Genomic DNA, 24459 nt, shown 5'->3' with positions numbered 1-24459 from the left:
CAAAAACTGTTGTAAACTTTTTTTTTTTTTTTTTTTTTTGGTGAGGCAATTGGGGTTAAGTGACTTGCCCAGGGTCACACAGTGAGTAAGTGTTAAGTGTCTGAGGATGGATTTGAACTCAGGTCCTCCTGAATCCAAGGCCAGTACTCTATACACTACGCCATCTAGCTGCCCCTGTAAACTTTTAACATATCTTGAAAATTGATATTAGCAGTATAGATTCAGGAAGGACCTCCTAATTTTCCTGGTTCAGTTTTTGTCTTCTTTGTTTCTAGGTAAAACATGAGAAAATGTGCTGCATGATGCCAATAAGAAGTAACAAGCAAATAAGGAGGTTTTGTACATTTAATTTCCTCTTTTATTACCAATTCTCAGGGTAGCTGATTCTAATAGTGAGGTTCATAGAAGAAATACAAACATAAATATTTCTGACTTTATAATAAAATGAAAAAAAGTAGGAAGAAAACAAAAGCCTAAATCAAACCACACCTAGATAATGGACATTGCCTTGAGGATCTTGAGGACCTTCAGAGAGTATCTTTTGCATTCTTCTCCCTGATGTCATCTGTAGAGTTCATTTTAATGTGGACCACCCTCAAGTCATGGCAACCAATGGAATTGAATGATGCTAACCAATTAGCTGTGATGAATGTATAATGACCCACCTCTATGAAAAGAGGATAAAATATCTTGGAATAGGCTAAGATCTCTCTCAGCTCATGCTCATGGCGCTCTGGCTTGTAGGTCTTCTGTACTCTCTTAGATCTCCTTGAGACCACATGCTAGAGACAGAATGGGTCTTTTGGGACTTTTCTCCTGCTCTTGCTAACCACCATGCTGAAGCTCTCTCCCTACTTTCTCTACCACACATTCTGTGACCATGAGAAGCTAGGGAGATTCACAGTCAATCCTTACTGGTATCTATAACATTAATATTAATAATAAATGCTTACTACCAGAATTGGCATCTATAGCAATAGCAATTATTTTGCAATTATTTTTTTTTTAAAACACAGAAGACAACGACAATCAAAATTCCCTAGAAAAATTCCTGAATAGTTAAATACTAGGATCCTAAAGCATCAGACTCCAGCAGGTCCTATAACAACCTAGGTTTTACTGATTGTTCTTTTGTCCACTGTGACCTCCTTTCAAAAGAATCATGAGTATCTCAAAATGGACTTTGGCAAACTTCAAGTATGCCAAAAAGTTTTAAAGTTGGCAGATGTTTCCAATCTTGATTATTCTTCACCTTGACTTGTTGGATTCTTTGGTTTAAATTTTTATTTTGTGTGTTATTTACCTAACTTAAAATCTGGACCTCTTTCCCTTTTGCTACTAAAAGTACTTAATATAACCTATTTTTTTAATCTACTTAACAAATTCTAGCTATTTTTTAAAGCCCCACATACTATAATTGGTACTTTTAAAATGGCTATCAGCTCTAAGAGGAAGAGAAGGAAGGTCGCTTAGTATGAACTTCATTTAGACATGTACTATTACTAATCTATCTTGTTTTCAATTTCACCAGACACACCCCTAATGCACCAAGGCAAAGCAATGAACAATAAACTAACTTTTTATGACATGGTGCTTTTATTTATTTTCTTCTTAATTTGAATGAACTGGGAAATAACAGAAATTGCCTGTAACCTAAACAATGTACTCAGTATACACCTTCTCTTCACAGAAAATAAAGCATATATGTTTCATTTTGGCAGGTAAACTTACAAAACCAGTTTGGATGCAAAAACACAGGCAAATGTTTCCTCTTATTACTACCCAATATCATTACATATTTAAAACTATAAAGATTAGTAAAATTGTGTTTTTGTAAGACTCCACCGACCTCTACCTTGTATATAATGATGATGATATAGCATGTATATATTCATATGGCATTTATATGCCTAAAGACTGCAGGATAAGGGAAGATCAAAAAAGTCTTCATGAGTAGGCCATGGAATTTTTGGAACAAGAAGCAAAAATCGCCAAGAACATGGCTTTATAAAGAATATAAAGAATAGCTCATTCCAGATTGACCACATTTTCTTTTGGGACAAAGTTACTAACTTTAGGGAACAGCGGAATGAAGAAAACATTTTTCCAAAATCTAGGCAACAAAGTCTCCCAGACTCCCAGAATGCTCAGTGGAAACTTAAAGGATGACATTCTAAGAAGTCCATTGGGAATCACTAAAATATTCATTTAGAAGGGACTTTAGCATCCAAGAATCTGGTGACACACTTATTGGAAAGAGTGTAGATGGGATTATGGTGCAGGATTAGGATTCACTATATAATCTCACAAATTCCTTCTAATTCCAAGTTTTCGTATGGTATGACTAGCATTCAATAGAAGTTGAAGAGGAGGGTTTTGTAAGGGAAGGCACAGGGAAAGTTAAAAGCCGATAAGTCTTGGTCAGATAAGGGAATTTCAGAATTTTTAAAAATTGAAGTGGTGGGGCAGCTAGGTGGCGCAGTGGATAGAGCACCAGCCCTGGAGTCAGGAGTACCTGAGTTCAAATCCAGCCTCAGACACTTGACACTTACTAGGTGTGTGACCCTGGGCAAGTCACTTAACCCTGTGGAAATTTATTTTGATTTGGGGACCCTACCTTTGGGCTGAGATTAGAAAGCCTTAGGCCATCAGGGTCTCTTCTGTGTGGGAGGTGCTGGTGCCCCTCCCCCTCTGCTTCACCTAAGCCAAAAAGCCCCATAGGCTCTACAAGATGCCAGGTTAGACAGCTGGGGGGAAAAGCTCCCAGCTCCCTCCAACCTGAGCAGAGCTATCCAAAAGATCTTGGATAGCCTGTGCTGAGGTACGGGATGCTCGAGCCTCCCCCCCAGCCCCAGCTGCAGCCCTGGCTGGAGGATTAGCTTGGTGTGTGGGTGCAAAAAGCCCCAAGATTTGAGTGGAGAAAAGAAAGATATATATATAGACCTGGGGGTTAGACTCAGGTGGGGGGCTGAGAAGAGGACTGGAGGCGGGCTTATGAGATTAGAAAGGTTGAAGCGCGGAAGACTAGAGACGGGGCTACAAGGATGCAGGAGAAGGCTAAAGGACTAGGAGCAAGGAGGAAAGGCTGGCGGACAAGATTAGAGGGGCAGCAAAAGAGAGGCCAAAGGGCAGACTCGGAGCAGACAGACAGAAGGTCGGTGAGGGAGAAACAAAGGGGTTCAGCAGTGGTAGTAAAGAGAGGAAAGTTAGAAGCAGGGGGATTTACAAAGTGAGAATTAGAAAGAAGGGACCTGAGAGGTGAGGGTGCAATGTGCCCTGAGGCAGGAGGCAGCTAAGGCCCTTATTGTATTAAAAAAGTTCGAGGCTCAGCAGGTGGGAAAGAGAAGCAGTGGAAAGAGATGCACCACAATGCAGTCAGGTTGTACATTTTATTTCCCTGTATTCTTAATTTTAAATAGTATCTCATGAATAAACTCTGCTTTGATTATTTAGTTAAGAGGCTTTTTAATCTTTTGCTTATCAAATTTGGGAGTGGAGCAGTATGGTGGAACTTTATAAATGGCCCAGGCTAAGTTTTGGGGGATTTTTTGTGTGTTTTTTTGTTTTGTTTTTTTTAGTGAGGCAACTGGGGTTAAGTGACTTGCCCAGGGTCACACAGCTAGTAAGTGTTAAGTGTTTGAGGCCAGATTTGAACTCAGGTACTCCCGACTCCAGGGCCAGTGCTCTATCCACTGCGCCACCTAGCTGCCCCCCATGCTAAGTTAATAGCAGTCAGATAGCCAAATAGTCAAAAGTCCCAGATTAGTCCTCCAGTCAGATTAGCCCCCCAAATCAGTCATAGTCATTTAAAATATTTCTACAACCCCAATTGCCTCACCAAAAAAAAAAAAAAATTGAAGTAGTTCATTTGTGGGTAATGGCAAGATCAAAGATATGGCTGTCTTTGTATGAGACTGAGTTGGGGTAGACAAGTGGTTCACAGGAGTTGATATGATTAAGGAATTGAGTGGTTAGGGTATTTGAAAGAGAATCAATAAGTTATTCTGAAGTCCCCTAGTATGAGGGTGGGAGTTAGGAAGAAGAGAAAAATGGTTAGGCAGGTATTGAACTCATTGAGAAAGAGAAGGGATTGACATGGGAATCTCTACACAACAACTACCAGGATTTGATTGGGTGGTAAACATAAATATCATGAACCTCAAAGGAAGAGAGGTTGCTGAGTGATGGAGGAAGAGGGAAAACCTGGAAGTGGCAATGCTGAGTAAGAAGTATTCCATCTCCTCTGCCTTGACCAATAAGCCAAGGAGAATGAGTGATGATGCAATACTGGAAAGGGTTCTCAGAGAGGCTAGGTCATCAAGGGCTCAAGTTTCAGGAAGAGCTGGTAGAAAGGAGTGGGACAAGAAAACCTTAAGATGAATGGAAATTTGTTGTCAGTGGAACAGGAACTCCAGAGAGTATAGTGGAAGGGATGGGTGGAGTTAGATTGAGACTCTGGGGTAGGAGGGTTGAGGAGAACAGAAATGAGGAAGGGGGTAAGAGAGGATGTGGAAAAAGGTTTGGTAAGAAGACTATGACCAGATATGAGACTACTGGGAGGGCTTCAGTCAAAGGGATTTCATACTTTTTGAACTAGAGACCCTATTACTTGGTTTATAAACCAAGGAAAGCATTAATAAGAAGAAAAATGCCCATATACACAAAAGTATAGGTAGCAGCATTTTCTGTGATAAGAAACAAAGTAGATATCCACCAACTGGAGAATGACTAAGCAGATTATGATCTATTAATATAATGGACTATTACTGTGCTGTAAGAAATAATGGGTGAAGAGTACAAAGACGTAGGAAAAGATTTATGAACTGAAACAGAATGAAGTCGAGCCAAGAAAATAATATACAAAATAACTACAACAATGTCAGTGGAAAAAACAACCAACTACAAGCCAAAAATTCAAAAGTAAATGCAGCAAAATTATAAAGATCCAGCAGGACTCAAATGCAGAGCTATGAGAGCTACTGATCTGTGGGGGTGGGAGGTTCATAAGTGTTGCACATATCACATGTTTTTGAACTTTTTCTATCTATTGATCAGCTTGGCTGTTTTTTCCTCTCTAAAAAAAATACTATTTATTATAAAGAATGGTTCTCAGGGAGGGGGACAGGAAGAATTACTTGGAATAACTCTGATCATATAAGAAACAAAATACATTAATAAAAACTTATTTTTTCAAAAGGTCAGTTGAGAGTTTAAGTGCCTACTATGTCCCAGGCACTATGCTAAAAGTGAAAGTGGGGGAAAAAATGAGTCATTAAAAAATAACTTTAAAAAAATTACCAAGAACTCCAGGATAGGATTTTTTTTTTTTTGCAGGGCAATGTGGGTTAAGTGACCTGCCCAGGGTCACACAGCTAGTAAGTGTCAAGTGTTTGAGGCCGGATTTGAACTCGGGTCCTCCTGAATCCAAGGCCAGTGCTTTATCCACTGCGCCACCTAGCTGCCCCAGGATAGAATTTTTAAAAAATATTCTCCGGGGCAGCTAGGTGGCACAGTGGATAGAGCACCGGCCTTGGAGTCAGGAGGACCCGAGTTCAAATCCGGCCTCAGACACTTAACACTTACTAGCTGTGTGACCCTGGGCAAGTCACCTAACCCCAATTGCCTCACTAAAAAAAAAAAAATTAAAAAAAAATTCTCCAATGTAACAAGATTGTCACAGCCATCATGTTCTAGTTATGAATAAAATTCAGAAGTGGGGTAATATATTGAATAGAAAATATTTCCATTCCCAAGGAAATTAACACAGCAACAGAAAGAAGAGAATAGAAATCAGAAATGTCAAAGCAATCTGTGGAAGTAGTTATAACACTTATTGATGACAATGGCATTCGTCACATGGATGTTAAAGAACTGGGTAGGAGATGGGTGATAGGTAATGGTATCAAATGTCCGGCATCACACATTTGTCATCTTATGGATTAGAGCTGGCAAAGTCCCTCAGCTCCAAAATGTGGGAAATAATATTTGCCTAAAATGAAACTGACTTTTGAGGCTCATATTATTTTTGCCACAGACTAAAGGCATAGTAATTCATAAAACCTGCTGGCACTTTCTCATACAACATGGATATCATATATTTTATGTCTAATTAAACACATAGAACAGAATCTCTGTGTTACCATGTCAAAGGCCAAGTTTAAAAAACAAAAGAAAAGAAAAAAGATCGTCACAACAGTTGAAATGAATGTGAAATTATGAGGTGAGAGCTTCCTCGAATGAAAAGCAAAAGGGAACAAAAGGTTCAAGTGTCCAAGCGAACAAAGTGAGACATCCTTCTTGGTCTTCATGTACAGAAAGAGTGATGTGCTTGAATTTTTCCCAGTCTTAATTAGTCCATGTGGTAAATGCTGAGAACTTTGCCTCATACTTTTCAGAACAGTCTGTTTCACTAAGCCGGAGAAAGAAGGAACAAAACGACAGAACACTTGGGTGGCAGCAGGCTTCTTAAGCAGAGGCCAAGGCATATTGAAAACCCTAACCTCTATTCTGAGTCACAGTGCTCCCAGCTTTCTCATTGACCTCTCATTTTCCACTTTACTCTTCCCCATTTCTGGGGTTCTAAAATTTGATGGCTCTTCTGGGACCCATTTTATTTCTCTTCATCTCCCTCAAAACAAGAATCACTTCTCTACACTATCCCTTCAAACAACACTGCTCCTTCTTCTTATCATCTCTCTAGCTACCATGCCATTATCACAAATAACTCTTTGATTTTCTTCTCTTTTACTGAGTCATGTTATACAGAACTATTATGCAATTAACACTACCAAATTAAATAGTTTGTTGCTGTCCTCCTAGTACTCCAATTTAGCAATATGTTCAATAAAATGGGTTAAATTAAGAGTTGGTTTTTAATATGTTCTTAGATAGTACTTTAGTCTTCTTAAACACTGAACTGTTTGCATTCTCCAAAGTTTTAGAAATAAATATCCCTTCTGGGATGCCTGAAACAATAAGGTTACATTTTCTATGTGCCCTAATGACCTGCCTGCCTTACAAAATTTAATCAGTAATACCAAGGACACTGAAACAACCACAAATGTTATTAATTTCTCTAAAGTATACAGATTTGGTTGTACAACCAAAATAGACAATGTATAGATGATAAGAGGTTAGGAGTGACATAGCCATGTGGAAATACTTGCTTTCCTAGCCCTAAAGTTCTTCCTACTTAGATCAAAACAAACTGATGTTATCTTAAGAAACCTTCCAAATTTTGAAAAATAAAACCTAAGTATTCTATGGTTAGCCAGATATTGGCCAGATATTGTTTGTTTTCCTTTAGGGACAAAATCATGGCACATTTATTTTCGTACTCAAATCAAAAGCAGACTTGCCATATAAAGGAAATAAAAACATTTCAGTAGCCATCTCTAGAAAGAAAGACATATAGTATGGTCACTGAACAGTTCTTTGGGAAAAAACAAGACAAGGAATTTTAAAACTGATTTTTAAAAATTCATACTTTTATATTATAATGGCAATATGCTGATGAAGAAAATTAGATTACCTGTTAATGGAACATCAGTAAGACCAATGAACTGAAACTATGTATACTAAAGTATGTTGACTCTGTGAGAAAAATTGCCAGGATGCTAAACTTTGAAAATAATTGTCAGGACCTAACGAATTTCTTAGAAGTAAATAATTACTGAATTAGAAAGGTATCTCAGAAAGTCATTTAATACAATCTCCTATTTTCTAGGAAGTCAAATCTATGCCACTGTACTGTCAACCATCAATCCTCTTTTTAAACATCTCCAAGAACAGATTAGAAATCAATTCAATTCAACACAATTAATGCTTATTAAGTACCTTAATATTTACCAAACACTGTGCTAGAAAGTGCTGAAAAAAATCTGAAAAATCCCCAGAGCTTAAAGAAATTAGTCTGTTATGGGGGAGATGAGGAGTAATAGACAACACATATAGACAAGTAACATATACTACAGCAGAATGTGATAGGGTAAAAATGAGAGATCCAGACAAAAAGCTCTAGGAAAATATGTGGGGAAAGAATGCTCTAAACACTAGGGAAACTAGAAAGATAAGTAGGATCAAAGATAGATTAATGTGGAGGTGGCACATGAGCTCAGTCTTGAAATAAAAGAAGGCTCAGACAAGTGAGAAAAACTTCTGTAAATTCAGAGTTGTGTAAAAGCAGGCATATCCAATATCGGTAACCAACTCAAAGAACAATTTAACGGGTATGTGGAATGCACAAAGTGGGAAAATTTGAAATAAGACTAGATAGGTAAATTAGAGCTAGACTGTAGAGGGCCTTAAATGCCAAGATTTTTCATTTTATCCCAAAAGCAACAGGGGGCCACTGACAGATTTTGAGCAGTGGAGTAATATGGTCAGATGTGTGGATTGGGAAGATTATGTGAAGATTGGATGGGAAAGGGAAAAGCCTAGAGGAAGGTTAACTCAGATTAATGTGCTTAAACCCCAAGGACAGAAATAGTAGAATAGGAACTAAAAATTGAGGCTGTGTGAAAAGGAAGACTAGAATGACAGGATTTCTACATATTGGAAAGATAACATTAAGTCAGTTTGCTGTACATAAAGGACTAATCCTGAGAGTCCACTTAGGAAAGAGTGAATAACAAAACAAGAAGAAACAAGGAAAAGAAACAAGAAGAAGATAAGGAATTTTAAAAGCTACTACAAACTAAACATCTAAGTTCTCTATGATTACTCAAATATATCCCATCACTGATAATCTAATTATAAATTACTTTATATAAAGATTTAGCTTGATTCAACCATTATATAATATATCACATTCTGATTAGGGGGCAAAGTAGTACAGAGCAAAGTGGCTAAGCATTTATGGGTACAAAACAGAAGGAGAAGAAAACTGAAGTATAAATTATCAAAATGGAAAATTTAATTGGTGGAACCAATCATCTGTAATTATTTTCTATTTCTTTCATTCATTCTACCAACTAACCAATCAATAATAATCTATTCAGCAACTACAATCTGAAATAATAGTAATACCTAATATTTATAAAGCACCTTTAGGTATGCAAATATCTCATTTGATTCTCACAAGAACCTGTAAGATGGATGTTATTTTATATTTGTAAAATGTATTGTTGAATCAATTTCTTTAATACTTAAATTAAATTAGTAAACTACCAACTTAGAGATATTGGGGCCTTACTCATCCATGAAGAAGGGCTATGCATCCGCCACCTCTTCCATAATGCCTTGCCTTTACCTCTGTTGTTGGGAGTGATCCTGTCTTCTTTTGTAATCCTAGATTATTTAATCTGTATAACTCAAATGGAATGTATCGCTTATTGCCTTGTGTTACTGATCTTTGTGGAGGCAGTGAACCTAGAACCAAGAGGCAGCTGAGTGTGAATGCAATGACCATTTGCAAATTACTTAATCCCACTACCAATCAGTTTCTCCATTTGTAAAATATGGGCACCAAACTTAGCTTTTAAATATATATACATACACAAACACATATACATACATTATGTGTGTGTGTGAGAGAGAGAGAGAGAGAGAGAGAGAGTGTGTGTGTGTGTGTGTGTGTGTGTGTGTGTGTGTGTGTAAAATGCTTTAGAAGTCTAAGAGTAAAAATCTGTTGCTGTTATGTTTTAGTCTAAAATTATGCTGCTCACCTTGGATAGTCAATCTGTTATAGCATTAAACACAGTAGTCAATTCTTAATTCGCAATCTGTAGTGAATTTTTTAAAAAATCTAAATAGGTAATAATCATAATTTTATCTTTAAACCATATAAGGCAGTATTCCTTCCTTAAAAAAATGAACTCCAAGCCATCAGTTTTTTTTTAACTCTAAAGGCCCCTAATTCAGATTTTAAGTCATTCAAAAGTTAAGTCATTTCAAAAGGTAAAGGAGTAAGGAGTCCAATGAAGCTGGATTCAAGGGCATGAGTTGAAATGCTGGTTGCAATACTAGGTAGCTTTGTGAACTAGGAAGTATCACTCTTTCTCTAAGCCTCAGGTTTCTTATCTTTAAAATGATAAAGGACCCTTTTCAACTCCAAAGTGCTCTGATTTATTATCATTCAAAAATTGAATCTGAGGGGAAAAAATCATCTAATTTGATGAGCAATGAAAAAGATAAGCAAGGAAAGTTTCCAAATCATCAAGAGGCCAGAAGCTAGTCATAATTAGAAGGATTTTTCAGTAACTGAAACTTTTAATCACCAGGGCAACTGCATCAACAGAAAATATTTAATGTAGTTCATTTTATAATATAAATCTAAGATATTCTTTGGTTATGTTTTTGTTCTCACTGTCTTGGCATATTCCTTTTTATCATAAAAGGGTATATTATTGATTAAATTATCTATTTGCTTGGTATGATGTCATACAGGCACTATACTGGAGAGGGCACTGTGTGTTTACCAAAATTTAAAGTAGAGTTAAGGTAACTATTATTGTCCATATGTCCCCTGATCAAACTGGCAAAGATGATAAAAGAAAAGGAAATCTTCAATGCTGGCAAGCTGTAAAATGAGAGGCACTTCTATACACTGTCAGTAGAACTATAATGGTTCAAACTGTCTGGAAAATAATATGAATTAGGCACATGCTCTTTTTCTCTAACCCAGAAATTCCACTATTGGGTATATAATTCAAGGAGGCCAAAGGCAGAAAAATATATTGTAAAATATGTATCGGTACTTTTAGTAAAAGCAAAAAACTAGGGGGAAAAAGTAGGTTGAAAAGGGCTCTATAAATTGTATTATATTAATGGAATGAATGGTACCATATACCCCCAGACATGTCAAAAATGAACAAATTCAGAAGAACATGGAAACTGAAGCAAAGGGTTTTGTTTTTAGAATGTATAGAAAAATATAAATGACTCTAATAAAATAAATGCAAAAATATAAAATGTAAAGGACATGAGAATAAGGATTAAATGCAGTAACCAAACTTGAGTCCAGAGAAATAAAGAGAAGGACTACTTTCCTGACCTCTACAGACTGATGCTTTACTATGGAAGCAGAATGTTGCAAGTGGTATAAGAATAACTTTCTCTGTTGGTTTTCCTTATCTGAGTCTTTCTGTTATAAAGTCTTATAGTAATATTAAGTTTTAGAGAATGTTTCAATTTTTGTTTTTATTATGTATCATGCATAACAACTAGACAATAATTATAAAATCTCTAAAAGATTCTGAATTTCCTTAGACATGTTTTTGAGAACTCTCATTGTTTGATTTGATTGACAAAGCTATTTAAAGTTGTGTTAAGCTCAATTTTGTAGTAAACTTTCCCAGTTGATTACCAGTATCTGAAACACCTGAGGGACTTTACAATCATACCGGAAACTCTACAGCTGAAACTTGTTAGTTGATCTCCAGCATTCACACCTGAAAGACTTCCTTTCTACAACTACAGCCAGAGGACATCCCAAGAATCATCTGAGAAAAGACTTCCAAAGACTTAAATGGACATTTTTCTGTTTTCCTTTTCCACACTGCATACACTGTTTATAATATCCACTTACTAAAGGGGAATGCCCCCTTTAGTTTTTTCTGTTTGTAATGTCCTCCTGCTAAAAGGGGAGTGCCCCCTTTAGCCTTTGTTAATGCATCACTCAATTTCTTTTCTCTCTTTTCATTCCCTTTACTTTGTTAGTCATAAGTATCTAATGTTATTGTTCCATTAAGGAAACAATTGTTTCTTAAGGAAGCACAGGAGGGAATGTGATAAAATAATGGGATCTGTCAGACACCCATGGGGCCCAACCTGAAGATTGATTTAGAACTGATTGAATTGGGTGAGACTGAGAAACTGACTGAGAATCTACTTAAGAATGATTAAATCGAGACCACACCTGGCTGGCCCTGAGTAGGGTGGTGTTCTCAGAGCCTGTGGACTACTATATCAACAGGAGACCACCCTCAACCAATCAGCTTGAAGCACCTCCCCTTTGGGGAAGGGAGAGAGAAAGTAGGAAGCAGAGGCTGGCTCACTGGATCTTCCTCTTTTCGTCCAGAACTGGCGGTGGCAGCAGATGGAGAAAAAAGAGAGGGCCTCTTTTTGTTCAAGGACTTCAGCTTGGTGGGAGACAGAGAAAAGGTGAACAGAGAAAAAGAAAGGAAAGTAGGTAGAAAGTAGATAGACTTTTCTGGCATTACGAGATCCCATGTGTTGTCTTTACTCTTTAATAAATCCTTAAAAGCCTAAACTCTTGCTGAATTTATCGGTAAATCTTAGCCAGTTTCTCCCCCAAAACTGGGGTTGGGGGGTGGGGGGGGTAGGACCCACATTAGATTTTAAACATCACAATCTAGTTCTATGAATGTTGGAGAGGGCAGGAGAAGGTGTTGAGAAGAACTATGGCATAAAAAATAGAAAGCATCAATAAAACATTAGAAAATAAAAGTAATCCATCCTGCTTTGTATCAAACTACGAAGCTCATTGAAAGTAGAAAAAATTTCACAAAAAACTTTCTCAGGGATTTAACAAAATCTATCCTTTAGGTTTCATTCTAATATAACCTCAGAGCTGCCAGTGACCCTACTTTGTAAGCAATTCTAACTCATGAGGAACCTGGTCTCCCCCTGTTCAAATAGGTGATTCTTATCTTCCTAGGAGGCCATCAGAAGTGTTTCCTAATTACAACTAGACTCTAACTTCCTCCTAGGAAGTCTTCTGACAAGACAGGATATATTTTAGAAACTCTAATAAAACTTATTAAATGAATATATATAATATATATATAATATATATGCATAGTATGTATATGTATATATAGTACCAATCTATCAATAAGCATTTATTAAGTGTTTGGGAATAAAAAAGACAAAATGAAACCAATCCCTGTGTTCAACATGTTAACACTGTATAAGAGAAAATATGTACACATACAAAAACAAAAAATTACCGAAATAGATACAAAATAAATACAAGGTAAATGGAGGGGAAGAACTAGTAGTTAGGGTAATTAGGAAAGGTGATGTGTGAGATGACATGTTGAAGCTAAATTTTGAAGGAAAACTAGGAATTCTAAGAGGCAAGGTTAGAAGGGATTACATTCCAGGCACAGGAGAGATTGTGTGGAAAGGCGTGGAAATGGGAGATGCAGTGGCCATGGGGAGATACAGTAAGAAGGCTAGTTTAGCTGGACAGGAGTGTGTGAAAGGAAGTGATGTCTAATCTAGATGCAAAGGGAGACCAAAGAGAGGCTGTGAATGGTTGGGTTTTTGGGGGGGGTTTTGGTGAGGCAATTGGGGTTAAGTGACTTGCCCAGGGTCACACAGCTAGTAAGTGTTAAGTGTCTGAGGCTGGATTTGAACTCAGGTACTCCTGACTCCAGGGCCAGTACTCTATCCACTGTGCCATCTAGCTGCCCCGTGAATGGTTTTAATGGCTTTTTTTGTATTGTTTTTGCAGGGCAATGAGGGTTAAGTGACTTGCCAAGGGTCACACAGCTAGTTAAGTGTCAAGTGTCTGAGGCTGGATTTGAACTCAGGTCCTCCAGAATCCAAGGCCAGTGCTTTATCTACTGCGCCACCTAGCTGCCCCTGTGAATGGTTTTAAATGCCAAACAGAGGGGTTGCTGTTTGGCTCTATGGGTAATAAGGAACCAATGGAATTTACTAAGCAAGGTAGTGGCAGAGTCAGAGCTATACTTTAGAAATATTATTTTGGCAGCTATGTATACAAACGTGCTGAGTATACATAAAACATGGGAACAGTCACTGTTGAAAAAGGTACCCTCAGGAGGAGCTGCCTCCAACTCTACCATGCAGATTAACACAGTTCTAGGAGAATCCATTCTGGAGTTAAGCAATTCTGGATTTCAATTTGGAATTATGCAAGAAAAATTACTAAATTGTCCATATTTTTCATTCTATCAATCCCACTGCTAGACATATACTCTAAAGAAATCAAAGAAACAAAGGTGTATATAGACCAAAATACTCATAGCAAAACTCTTTGCAATAAAAAATGGCTGAAAAAATATGGTACATGAATGTAATCAAATATAGCATTATTATGTCTTAAGAAATGGTCTAAGATGAGTAATTCAGAGAAATATGAGATTTGTTAAGAACTGAGGCAGAGAAAAATTATAACTAAGAAAATAACATATAAGCTGACAAAAATGTAAAAGAAAAGCTACTAAAAGAAATTCAGATTGAGTAACTGAAAAATCAATGAATGTCTGAAAGTAAAGATAATGAAATATATGCCTTTTCTCATCCTCGCTACTCCACAGAAAAAAGGAGATGGAGACTACACTGTAATGTATACACTGTCAAAAATCAGGCACTATGTTTAACTTTTTATTTGTCACAAAGGAAGAGTCAATCTAGGGTTAAAATTAAGGTGGTGTAAAGGAAAAAGGCATCAATAAAACTAATTTTAAAGCATACATGTAAGAATCACGTATATTTACAAATTTTTACAAAGTACCTTGGTTTCTATTCCTTGTTAAAGAGGAGACATATTAATGCATTATATAGTCCAAGAAATCATACTGTGACACACTCTTGATCAAGGAAAGAAAATACTACCCAATAAGCTGAGAATTTCAAAGAAAATCAGTATGTTAAACTCACTTCTCCATTTCTTAAAGTTGTGATGGTTCCTCTTGCTACGCCCATTCTAAACAATGTTTCTGTGGCCTGAAATTATAAATGAGAAGTAATATTTTAAAATATAACCTTATTAAAAATAATAACTAAGTTTTATGTCATCATAAAACACATATAAATAAAAATCATTTAGCAAAGAACCAGAAGACACTGATGTTTAGTCCATGAGTTAAGGAATGGCTAAACAAATTGTAACACATAAATTTAACAGGCTATTATTAGATGGTAAGACAGTATGAATAGAAAGAATTCAAAGAAATAGGGGAAAACTTATAAGTGATATAAAATGAAATAGATCCAGGGAAACATACACAAAGACTACACTAGTAGAAAAGGAAAAAACAAAATATAATTATTTTGACAAAAAAGTTTTACACTGGGGAAGAGATAAGAGAATGAAGCTTCCTCCTTTATTTGCAAAGATAATGTAAAAAAAATCAATACATTTCATTAAAAAATAGACATTAACCACTTCATCAACAACTTAGAAATATAATACATATATTCATCACAACTTTAATATGACATAAGAATCAGAAACTCTGGATTAAATAGTATCTCTGGTTCTAATCATACCAATTGATTGAAAGATAATTTATTTTTTTTTAATTTAAGATAAAATCTATTTTTTTATTTTTATATTATTCACAAATTCTTGTGGAGATGGAAATATGTTGGCCAGACTATAATAAAATTATGAAGATTTGGAACTGCTTGAAATTACTAGACCAAAATCAGTCATCAATTATTCCACAAAAACTTGGAAGGAGGTCTTTAGTGGAGTTTTGCTCTGTCCTCTATGATGTCAATAATTTGAATTAATGCACAGAGAGCATGTTCATTAAAGTACCATATATCATCAAAAAATTTGATAGGGGCTAATTTAACAAGCTGTAGACAAATTAAAGTAAAAGTTGATCTATCCAAAATTCTGTTAACTGGAATGAAATTTTTTAAAAACCCTATACTCCAAGCAAAGTTCTACATCATCAAAGAAAAAATTAAGGTTCTTCAGTACAGGTATAGTGTTAAAAGATATTTTATTAAAGTACATTTGAAAAGAAAATTTTATATATATATATATATATATATATATATATATGTATTTTTAGCAAGGCAATTGGGGTTAAGTGACTTGCCCAGGGTCACACAGCTAGTAAGTGTTAAGTTTCTGAGGCCGGATTTGAACTCAGGTACTCCTGACTCCAGGGCCGGTGCTCTATCCACTGCACCACCTAGCTGCCCCAAGAAAATAATATTTTACTGTAATATCCTAGTATTATTGCAATAAAGGTTTGAATTATTGTTCTGTCAATAGGGGTAGCCAAACAAGCTAGTGAGAGGTATAATAATAGAATTAGGTTAACCACAAAAAGTTTAACTTTCTTACATTTTACTACTTTATTCTTTTCTATTTCTATGATGTAATCTAAGACACTATGCAAAACCTTTAAATGAAGCCACCTCACAAAGCCAAGAGGAAATAATCATAAACTGATTCACTCATCAAGCATTTATTAAGCATCTACTCTAAGCAAAACATTATAACTCTAGTGACACAAACTAAACAGTCCCTGACCTCAAGGAACTTATTCCTGACTAGAAAGAAGCATATACCCAGAAAATAGGTACAAAATATATGCAAAGTGAATATAAAGTAAGAAACTAAAAATTTGGGGAAATCAGGGAGACGGCAGCTGGAATTGGGCTTTGAAGGAAGATGAGTGATTGCAGACATGGAAGTGACTATGATGATGTAATGGACAAAAGACATCAATAAAAACTTATTTTAAATAAGAAATTATTTTAAAATGTGAACATTCCTACAAAGGTGAAAGATCCTATATTTTTGTAAAATACATTTTGATGCCTATCTTTTGTTTTTATAACACCTGCCATTTCTCAATATATCCCTCCTATATAACATCTAAAAAAGATATAACTGACAGACTAGTCCAGAGCACTGAAAGGTTAAGTGACCGGCCTAGACTCACACTGAGGGCAGATATAAGCCACAGGGCTTGAATTCAAGTCTTTCTGATCTCAGGGAGAGGGTTTTATCCACTATTCCACATTGCCTTTGCATTTAGGTACTGTGAAATTAATACTTCTATTTCTATTTTGTTTATTCACTGGAGAGATTTCAGAGAATAGTAATTCAGCCTATCCAGTCAATACTGAGTTGATCTCTTTGCAAACAACCTAAACTTAAAACTCAGTTTGGAACTAAAATGTTCACTTCCTAATAAAAATGTACAAATTGAAAACCATGATTCAACAGTACCAGAAATGCTACATCATAAGTAGTACTGTATAATAACTCACTTGCCAGCAAACATACATCACCTCACACACTAAAGAAACCAGTGACTGGTTTGCATATTAATCAAGTAATGCTCTTATTGAGAATCTGGCGGTTTCCCAGAGTGTGAACAACTATGTTGTACTGTGTATCCCAACTGTGTCAGCACAGGAAGTATAATTTGTTAGCTAAAGCTGTTAGTTGTTAATGGTTAATGAAATCAACTTGATTTATAGAGTTTGTAAATGTCATGATCTCTTTTGATTCAGCCCACTTGAAATATGCATTACATATGGAAGCTGTGTGGAACTTAGGCAGTGGTTTTAAAGATATAGAGAATGCTACCTCTGTTTAGAGATGTGGGTTAGTAAGTTATCCAAGAACTTAAACTGTAAGCAGATGGTTTGAATATGTGTTCCCAAATGGATAACAGTCATCTGGCTCCAAACGAAATGTGTATGTTTTTATAAATCTATGTTCTGTCATGTTCTATTTGATGTGACATGACAGAGTAATATACTGTTTTATGTTCTGTGTTACTTCTAAACGTAATGAAACTTAAAGAAAATGGGGGGGGGGAGAAAAACTTTTCTACTAGTAATGTCAAACAACACCTAGATTTATTTTTTTAAAACAATATTGAATGTATAGTCAAAGTTCTATGACTCTTCTGTAGGTCTTGATAATAGTTAAATATTTAACTTCAGGAAAATCGCTTCTCTATTCAGGGTAGTTTCCCTATCTGTAAAATATAGATTGTATCAGTCAGGTGGCTTATTTATGGATATTGTGAGAACAACCTAGAATCTGTATGAGTGATTTTGACATTACAAAGAGAAAAATTTACCCCTGCATGTAAATTAAAGTTACTGGCAGCCTTAAAACATACTGTATATCTAAAGAAAATGCCAATTTAAACCAATGTTCAATACATCAGATTCTAAAAATCTATTTACTCATGATAAACCTAAAGCAGAATCTATTTCAACTGCATACTTACATATATAAAAAATATATCATTTATTTACTCATGTGTAAATAACATAAGTAATTTTTCAGTTCTCTAATTATCCATGGCCAATATTCACTTTTTTTAAAACAATCACCATAAGGGTTTTAATGAAAAGAAACATGATCTTGCCTAAGTTAAGGTAAACTCATTTTTAAAAAAGTAATAGATGCAGGCAGCTAGGTGGCTCAGTGGATAGAGCACTGGCCCTGAAGTCAGGAGGAACTGAGTTCAAATCTGGCCACAAACACTTGACACTTACTAACTGTGTGACCTTGGGCAAGTCACTTAACCCCAATTGCCTCACCCCACCACCAAAAAAAAGTAATAGATGCAAAACACAAAGCACCTGCATCTTTCTCTTATTTGCAGATCCTGGCTTCCACTTCAGAGTGTCATCTTTAACCCATAAAAAAGGTAAATATTTTATATTTTGAAAAATAAATCCGTTTATTGCTAAAAAATTTACTCACGTAAATTTAAATTATCTTTCAGATATCATGGCATCTAATGAATAGTATGAATATTTTGGTCTGTCCTTTTCTCAGCTGCATGTGAAAATGACTGATGCAAATATGTTCATAAAAATTAAAACATTCTGTTAAGTGTCAAATACACAAATATTCTGGAAACCTAAAATAATTACACAATCAAGTAACTTTTCAACGGACATTTCTCTATCAGAGCTGTGCAAGCCAGACACCTTAATGCCATTTCCAACAGTCTTGTCAAACACTTAATTAACATAATATAACAATGAAATAGTGGCATAGGTATCTCCTTTAAAGGTAACTAATAAGTAACTCAAAAAACACCTAAATATTTAACAATGTTTTAATTTTATTTTATTTCTTTACAATTGTTACATTTATTTTTTCCTCACTTCCCACCCCTCCCCAAACATACCCCCCCTGCCCCCTGCCATGGAAAACAGAAACAAAAACAAAATCATTTCAACAGGTAAACATAGGCAAAGCAATTTTCCACACTGGCCATGTCTAACACTCAGGGCTTCATTCTACATATTAGTTGATTACTTCTCTGACAGGACAGGACTAAAATTTTTTGTTATTAGTTTTCTGGAATCATGAGTTCTTAAGTCTTTCAAAATTGTTCATTTTCACAATTTAAATTGATCTACTTCGGTTTACTTCACTCTGCATCAGATCATAAAAATCTTTTCTGGTTTCTCTGAAACCACCTCTTTCATCATTTCTTATATAACAATTGTATTCCAGTTTACAAGTCATTTACAGTGTATTCAAAAATATTCTGTGAAGTATAGTATTTTTACTTAACAATAACCTACATATAGCCTATGACCAAATATTTAACCCAAATTTTACAATAAAGTACTGAAAACACCCCATAAAAGAAAAAGAAAAAAATCAGAATTTTTCTCTTGCACAAAGGGAGGGCCAAAAATTTTTACACAGATTTCCAGATTGGGGGCATATTTTATATACTGCTATAGTCTACTCTATCCTGGTCAAATCATATATGGAGTCTTAGGATGAAGACATTTTAGGAAGGATATTTGTGAGCTAGATCCTGTTCAGGAGAAAGCTGCTACCAGGATGGAAAAAACAAAACAAACAAAAACACCCTGAAAACATGCCACAAGAATGGTACTGAGGTACCAAGAATGTTTAGTGTAGAGAATAAAGGATGTGTGGAGTACGTGATCACTGTCTAGAATTATTTTCAGATTTGCCACATAGAAGTATTAGACAATATTCTATTTGGCTATCAAGAATAAAACAGCCAGCTGTAGGTGATTCCATGTTCTCTTGGTAATACACAGGGTCTCCTGCCTCATCAGGTATTGATTAATTCTTTTTCTTCCAATATTTATTTAAAGAAGTTCGAACTCTTTTCCTGATATAAAAACCTATTACATTCTGTTCTTAACCCCTTCCCTTTTGGTCTATCTGCCTATTCTCAAGGTTTTAACTGAGTTTTCTTCCTCCTGAGGGCTTTGGTTGTTATCATTATTGCTCAGTAATTTCAGTCATGTCCAACTCTTTGCCACCCATTTGAGGTTTTCTTGGCAAAGATACTGGAGTGGTTTACCATTTCCTTCTCCAGCCCATTTTACAGTTGAGGAAAACTGAGGCAAACAGGATAAGTGACTTGCACAGGGTCACAAAGCTAATAAATGTCTGAGGGTGGATTTAAACTCAGGAAGATGAGTTTTTGTGACTTGAGGCCCAGTGCTCTATCCATTTTGCCACATAGCTGGCAAATAGATTTGGCAGTTTGTCCTTTTGTTTTCCTTACTTCCCCCTATTTCTCACTTTCTGATTCCTTCCCCTTTGATGGTATTTCCCCTAGGGGCTGGATCTCAAAACACCTCAGTCTTCTTCCAGACTGAGCAATTCAGCATCAGCTTCAAATCTTAATCCTAAAAGACTTCTGAGTAGACAGAATTGGCCCCAACAAGAGGCTGTATTCTTTGTCTCAGTGGAATACCAACACATCTCCTGCCTCTTTTTTCTCTGTTCTTCCATTCTCTAGCCAAGTTTTGTAGTAAAACAGAGTACTAACACAATGACATCACAGAATATGCAAATTTCTGCAATTTAGAGCTCCATAGCCCTGGGAAGGGGAAGAGTCACAGTACAGATGAGTTCTTTTCAAGGCTACTAGTTAGCTTTGTGCATTCCTGATACTGGGATGAGTTGGGTGGTGAAAGAAAAGGTTCCCAATGAGTACATTAAAGATTAAGAATTCTCTGTTGTTATGTTTATATGGTTTATACACCGTTGGGGTACTTGCTATTCCTGAAAGAGGTTTTCCTGCCTCCCCAGACCCCACTGTTAATGCCTTCTCTCCTTTCATTGTACCTTTATGTACTCTGTACATCTTTTGTATACACCTCTTTTGTTTAAATGGATATTCCTTGAGAGCAGGGAATATATCTTGAGTTTGCTGGTCTGTTTTTGCTTTTGTCTTTCTTTGTATCCCCAGCACTTAGCATAGGGCCCGGCATAAGGTCACCATTGGATGAATGCTTGTTGACCCACTGACTGAATTCACTGAACCTTTAAAGTATTGCGCTCTCATTCCATGTTGTCAGTCACATAGCCAATACTGTAAAGTATCAAGATTTGAAGCAAGGGCTTCCTGACTCCAAGCCTAGCACAGTAATTGAGTACACCAGATGAATGATAAATTGAAAAATATGACTAAGAGTTTCTGACCTGTAGGCATAAAGAAGTGCCGCATTTATGTAATATCAAATTAAAGTATAAGTATACAGAGTATAGTATACATGAAACTCAGCAGACAGCTTCACTTTTAAAAGTAAGTTATTTTGGGGCAGCTGGGTGGCGCAGTGGATAGAGCACCAGCCCTGGAATCAGGAGTACCTGAGTTCAGATCCAGCCTCGGACACTTGACACTTACTAGTTGTGTGACCCTCGGCAAGTCACTTAACCCCAATTGCCTCACTTAAAAAAAAAAAGTAAGTTATTTTTCCCTCAGAGCTTTCAGTTACCTTTTCTTTAGAACCTTCACCAAACAATTATCTGAAGCAATGTAACCCAAATGTGGAATCAAAATTCTGATGAACAGAATATAGATCCTGTACTACAGGCAAAAACATATTTACCCATCCTTAAAAGCAATAAAGGATGAGTTAGTTGTATGTTTGTTTAAATAGAGAATTTGTAAGCCTGTTTCACTTTTTTTTCTGAGCTAAACCACCCACAAGAATGTCTGATGAGGCAACATTTTAGGACTTCTGCCAATATTAAATTAGACAATAGCTATTATGAGGGTCTTATATACAAATTAATTTCTACCTCCTTGGTTCTGATTTCTGTAGCAAGAATTTGTGGAACTTAGAAACTATGGTTTACCAGACAAAGACTACAATCCTTCCTATATGTACTATTTTCTGTCTTAAGACAATAGAAACTAACAAAAGAATATCCTGAAGAAGAAAATCAATAAGCGCAAAATAAGCTTCCAGTATAGTTAGAACAGTCACCCTCCTACACCATATATTTTATAGGCTACAGAAAGATTCCCTCTTATCGCCATCACTGGCTACCCACCAATACCTATCCCATTGCCTTTTCAAGAACCAAAAATTTTACTCTTGCATTTTAATTCTTTGGAGTTCTGAAGGCTTTTAGCAGTAACACCTTGAAATATTTAAGCTAACACTTTAGAGAAAGTCAGTTGACAAAAGGTATCAAGGGAAAGAGCTGTAAAAACAAGAAAGAAATATTGAAAAGAAAGGTAGGAAGTCACTGACTTCAACATTAATGTCTTTTTAAAAAAACAGATTTTCTCCACATGATCTAATATATTAATGTGGAAGCAAGTATTTCTAATATCAGTAGATGGCTATTAAGGCTTACTTATTTTAATAATTTTCATAGCATCCTCAACAAAATCTGAATCATTCCCAACTACCCTGGGGTATCACACATTTTCAACTACATATATGACTAAAGATGGGAAACAGACTAAAAACAGAGGCTGTACAAAAGTTAAAGGTGACATTCCAGGTTATGGAATGCCAAGGCCACAAAACCTGGAGGCCATGAATCTTGATTAGTCTCCAGAAGTACCAGCTTATGGAGACTGTGTGGCTGGTACCCATGGAGCCAGTAACTTTGAATGAATGGAAGCTTTAGTGTTTTATATTAATTGAAGTTAGGACATTTCAGAATCTGGCACTTCTTATTGGTTAGTTTTCACTAATTGAACACAATGCTAAACATTATCCTCTGACACCAAACTAAAAAATTTAACAGCCTTATAAACAGTACCTCAATATTGACTTCTTTGTCTTATTTGACTCAAAATGAACCAGCTTGCCTCATTACTGATTTTTTTGTAAATTAAGCAAGAGTTGGAATGCATCCAAAACTGTTCAGGGAGTGTCCTTTAACTAGGCCGCAACTGTTAGTAAATATATTGTAAATGAACTTGTACTTTTTTTTTTTTGGCCTACAATTGTATCTGTGTTCTTATAAAGAGATTTTAATTTCTAATCTGTTCCCTGAATTCCACAATTTCACACCATTTCTTGGTCTAGTTTACCTCTGCTGCTAACTTTTATGTGTCATAAATTACTCAACACATTTTAGTACCTTAACATAAATTTTACAAACAACACATACAGTATGTGTACCTACTTAGTAATTAAAACAACCTCCCCACTTTCAAATGTAATATTTCCTTTCTATTTCTGCTCACAATTAAAGCTATAATAATCACTGTATAGGCATGTTTGTTTGTTTTAATTTTTTCATTGGCAATTTTTAAACCCAAATTTAAAACCATGAATTGTATCTAAAAGACAAAAAAGCAATGTTCACCTTGAGATTTATCATAAATTTATGAGGCTCCTTAATTTGAAAGTAAATATATACATTTCTAAGAAATTAAACAAGACACTTGTCTTTCCATGTAGTAGTACAAACAACTTCTCACTCCAAACTCCTTTTACCAAGGGGATAAAAAAGAGGGAAAGTAAAATAATTATGTTAAATTTTATCCCAACAGAGAAGCAAAGTTACAAAGTTATTTATTAATTATTGATAATATTTTAAAATACTATTATCTTACTTCTTTATAATACTATAAACTATAAAGTGATTTCTTACTTAACCAGCAAAAGAACTCTATGGCCAGATTTATTATGTCCATGCTGCAGATGAGGAAACTGAGGCTCGATGAAGTTAATTACTTCCTCAAGATCATAAGACTAGTAAGAACAAGAGGTAGAACTCAAACTACAATTTTCTGTCTCTAATAAATAGTTTGATTTTGAAAGGAATACATCTAAGAGGAATGAGGAATGAATAAATATGTCATCACCTATATATCTGCACATGATAGTTAAGATAAATCATGACAGTCCAAGAAGCTAAAGACAGGTACATATTTGGATGACAGAATGACAAAAATAATTCATTTTAATTTATCCCTATATGATTCTATTGAGATATATGTCAGTAAATGTTTAGTAATGTTCATTTGGGAAGATTTATAGAACATTAAAATACAAACATCAAATAAAATTCTTCTCATTCTTTTCCCTAATATAATGAGAAAAAATAGGAATATACATAGCCCATGGTAAAAAAAATGGCAAGTGCTTTGTCTGAAAGTATGGTCAAAATAGCCAAAAAAATTAATTGAAAAAAAATTTAAGTTACCTAATGTATCTGTAATAATATATTTTGAAAATAAAAAGAATTATCAGAAACTACTACATACAACTGAATATTACAAAACTGATACTTTTAAATAAATTAATGACTGTACAAATACATAAAACAGCCAAATTAACAATATAAGTAATAGAGATCTTAAACAATCTAATCTTAGAGCAGAGGAAAAAAGACAAAAGGCAAAAAACACTTTGATCCAAATAAGTGAGTTCAAACAAACATTTAAAGCACAAGTCAAAATCACAACTATAAAAAATTATTGTCAATAACTAAGGTATTCTACCAATCCCTTTAAAGAAATAAATAATATATGAATATAAATAGAC

The 24459-nt window shown here is 35.4% G+C and overlaps 1 protein-coding gene across 1 annotated transcript in view; it reads right to left on the bottom strand.

Moving 5' to 3' along the window:
- TMEM135 (transmembrane protein 135) overlaps window positions 1-24459 on the bottom strand; it is a 315929-nt gene that overhangs the window by 181714 nt on the left and 109756 nt on the right. The window contains 1 exon segment of the mRNA XM_043992377.1: window positions 14593-14658. Coding sequence (XP_043848312.1) covers window positions 14593-14658 — 66 coding nt within the window.

This window comes from Dromiciops gliroides, chromosome 3 (genome assembly GCF_019393635.1).
Source record: "Dromiciops gliroides isolate mDroGli1 chromosome 3, mDroGli1.pri, whole genome shotgun sequence".
NCBI lineage: Eukaryota > Metazoa > Chordata > Mammalia > Microbiotheria > Microbiotheriidae > Dromiciops > Dromiciops gliroides.
The sequence above is the reverse complement of the archived record's forward strand: the minus strand, read 5'-3'. Positions and strand labels throughout refer to the sequence as shown.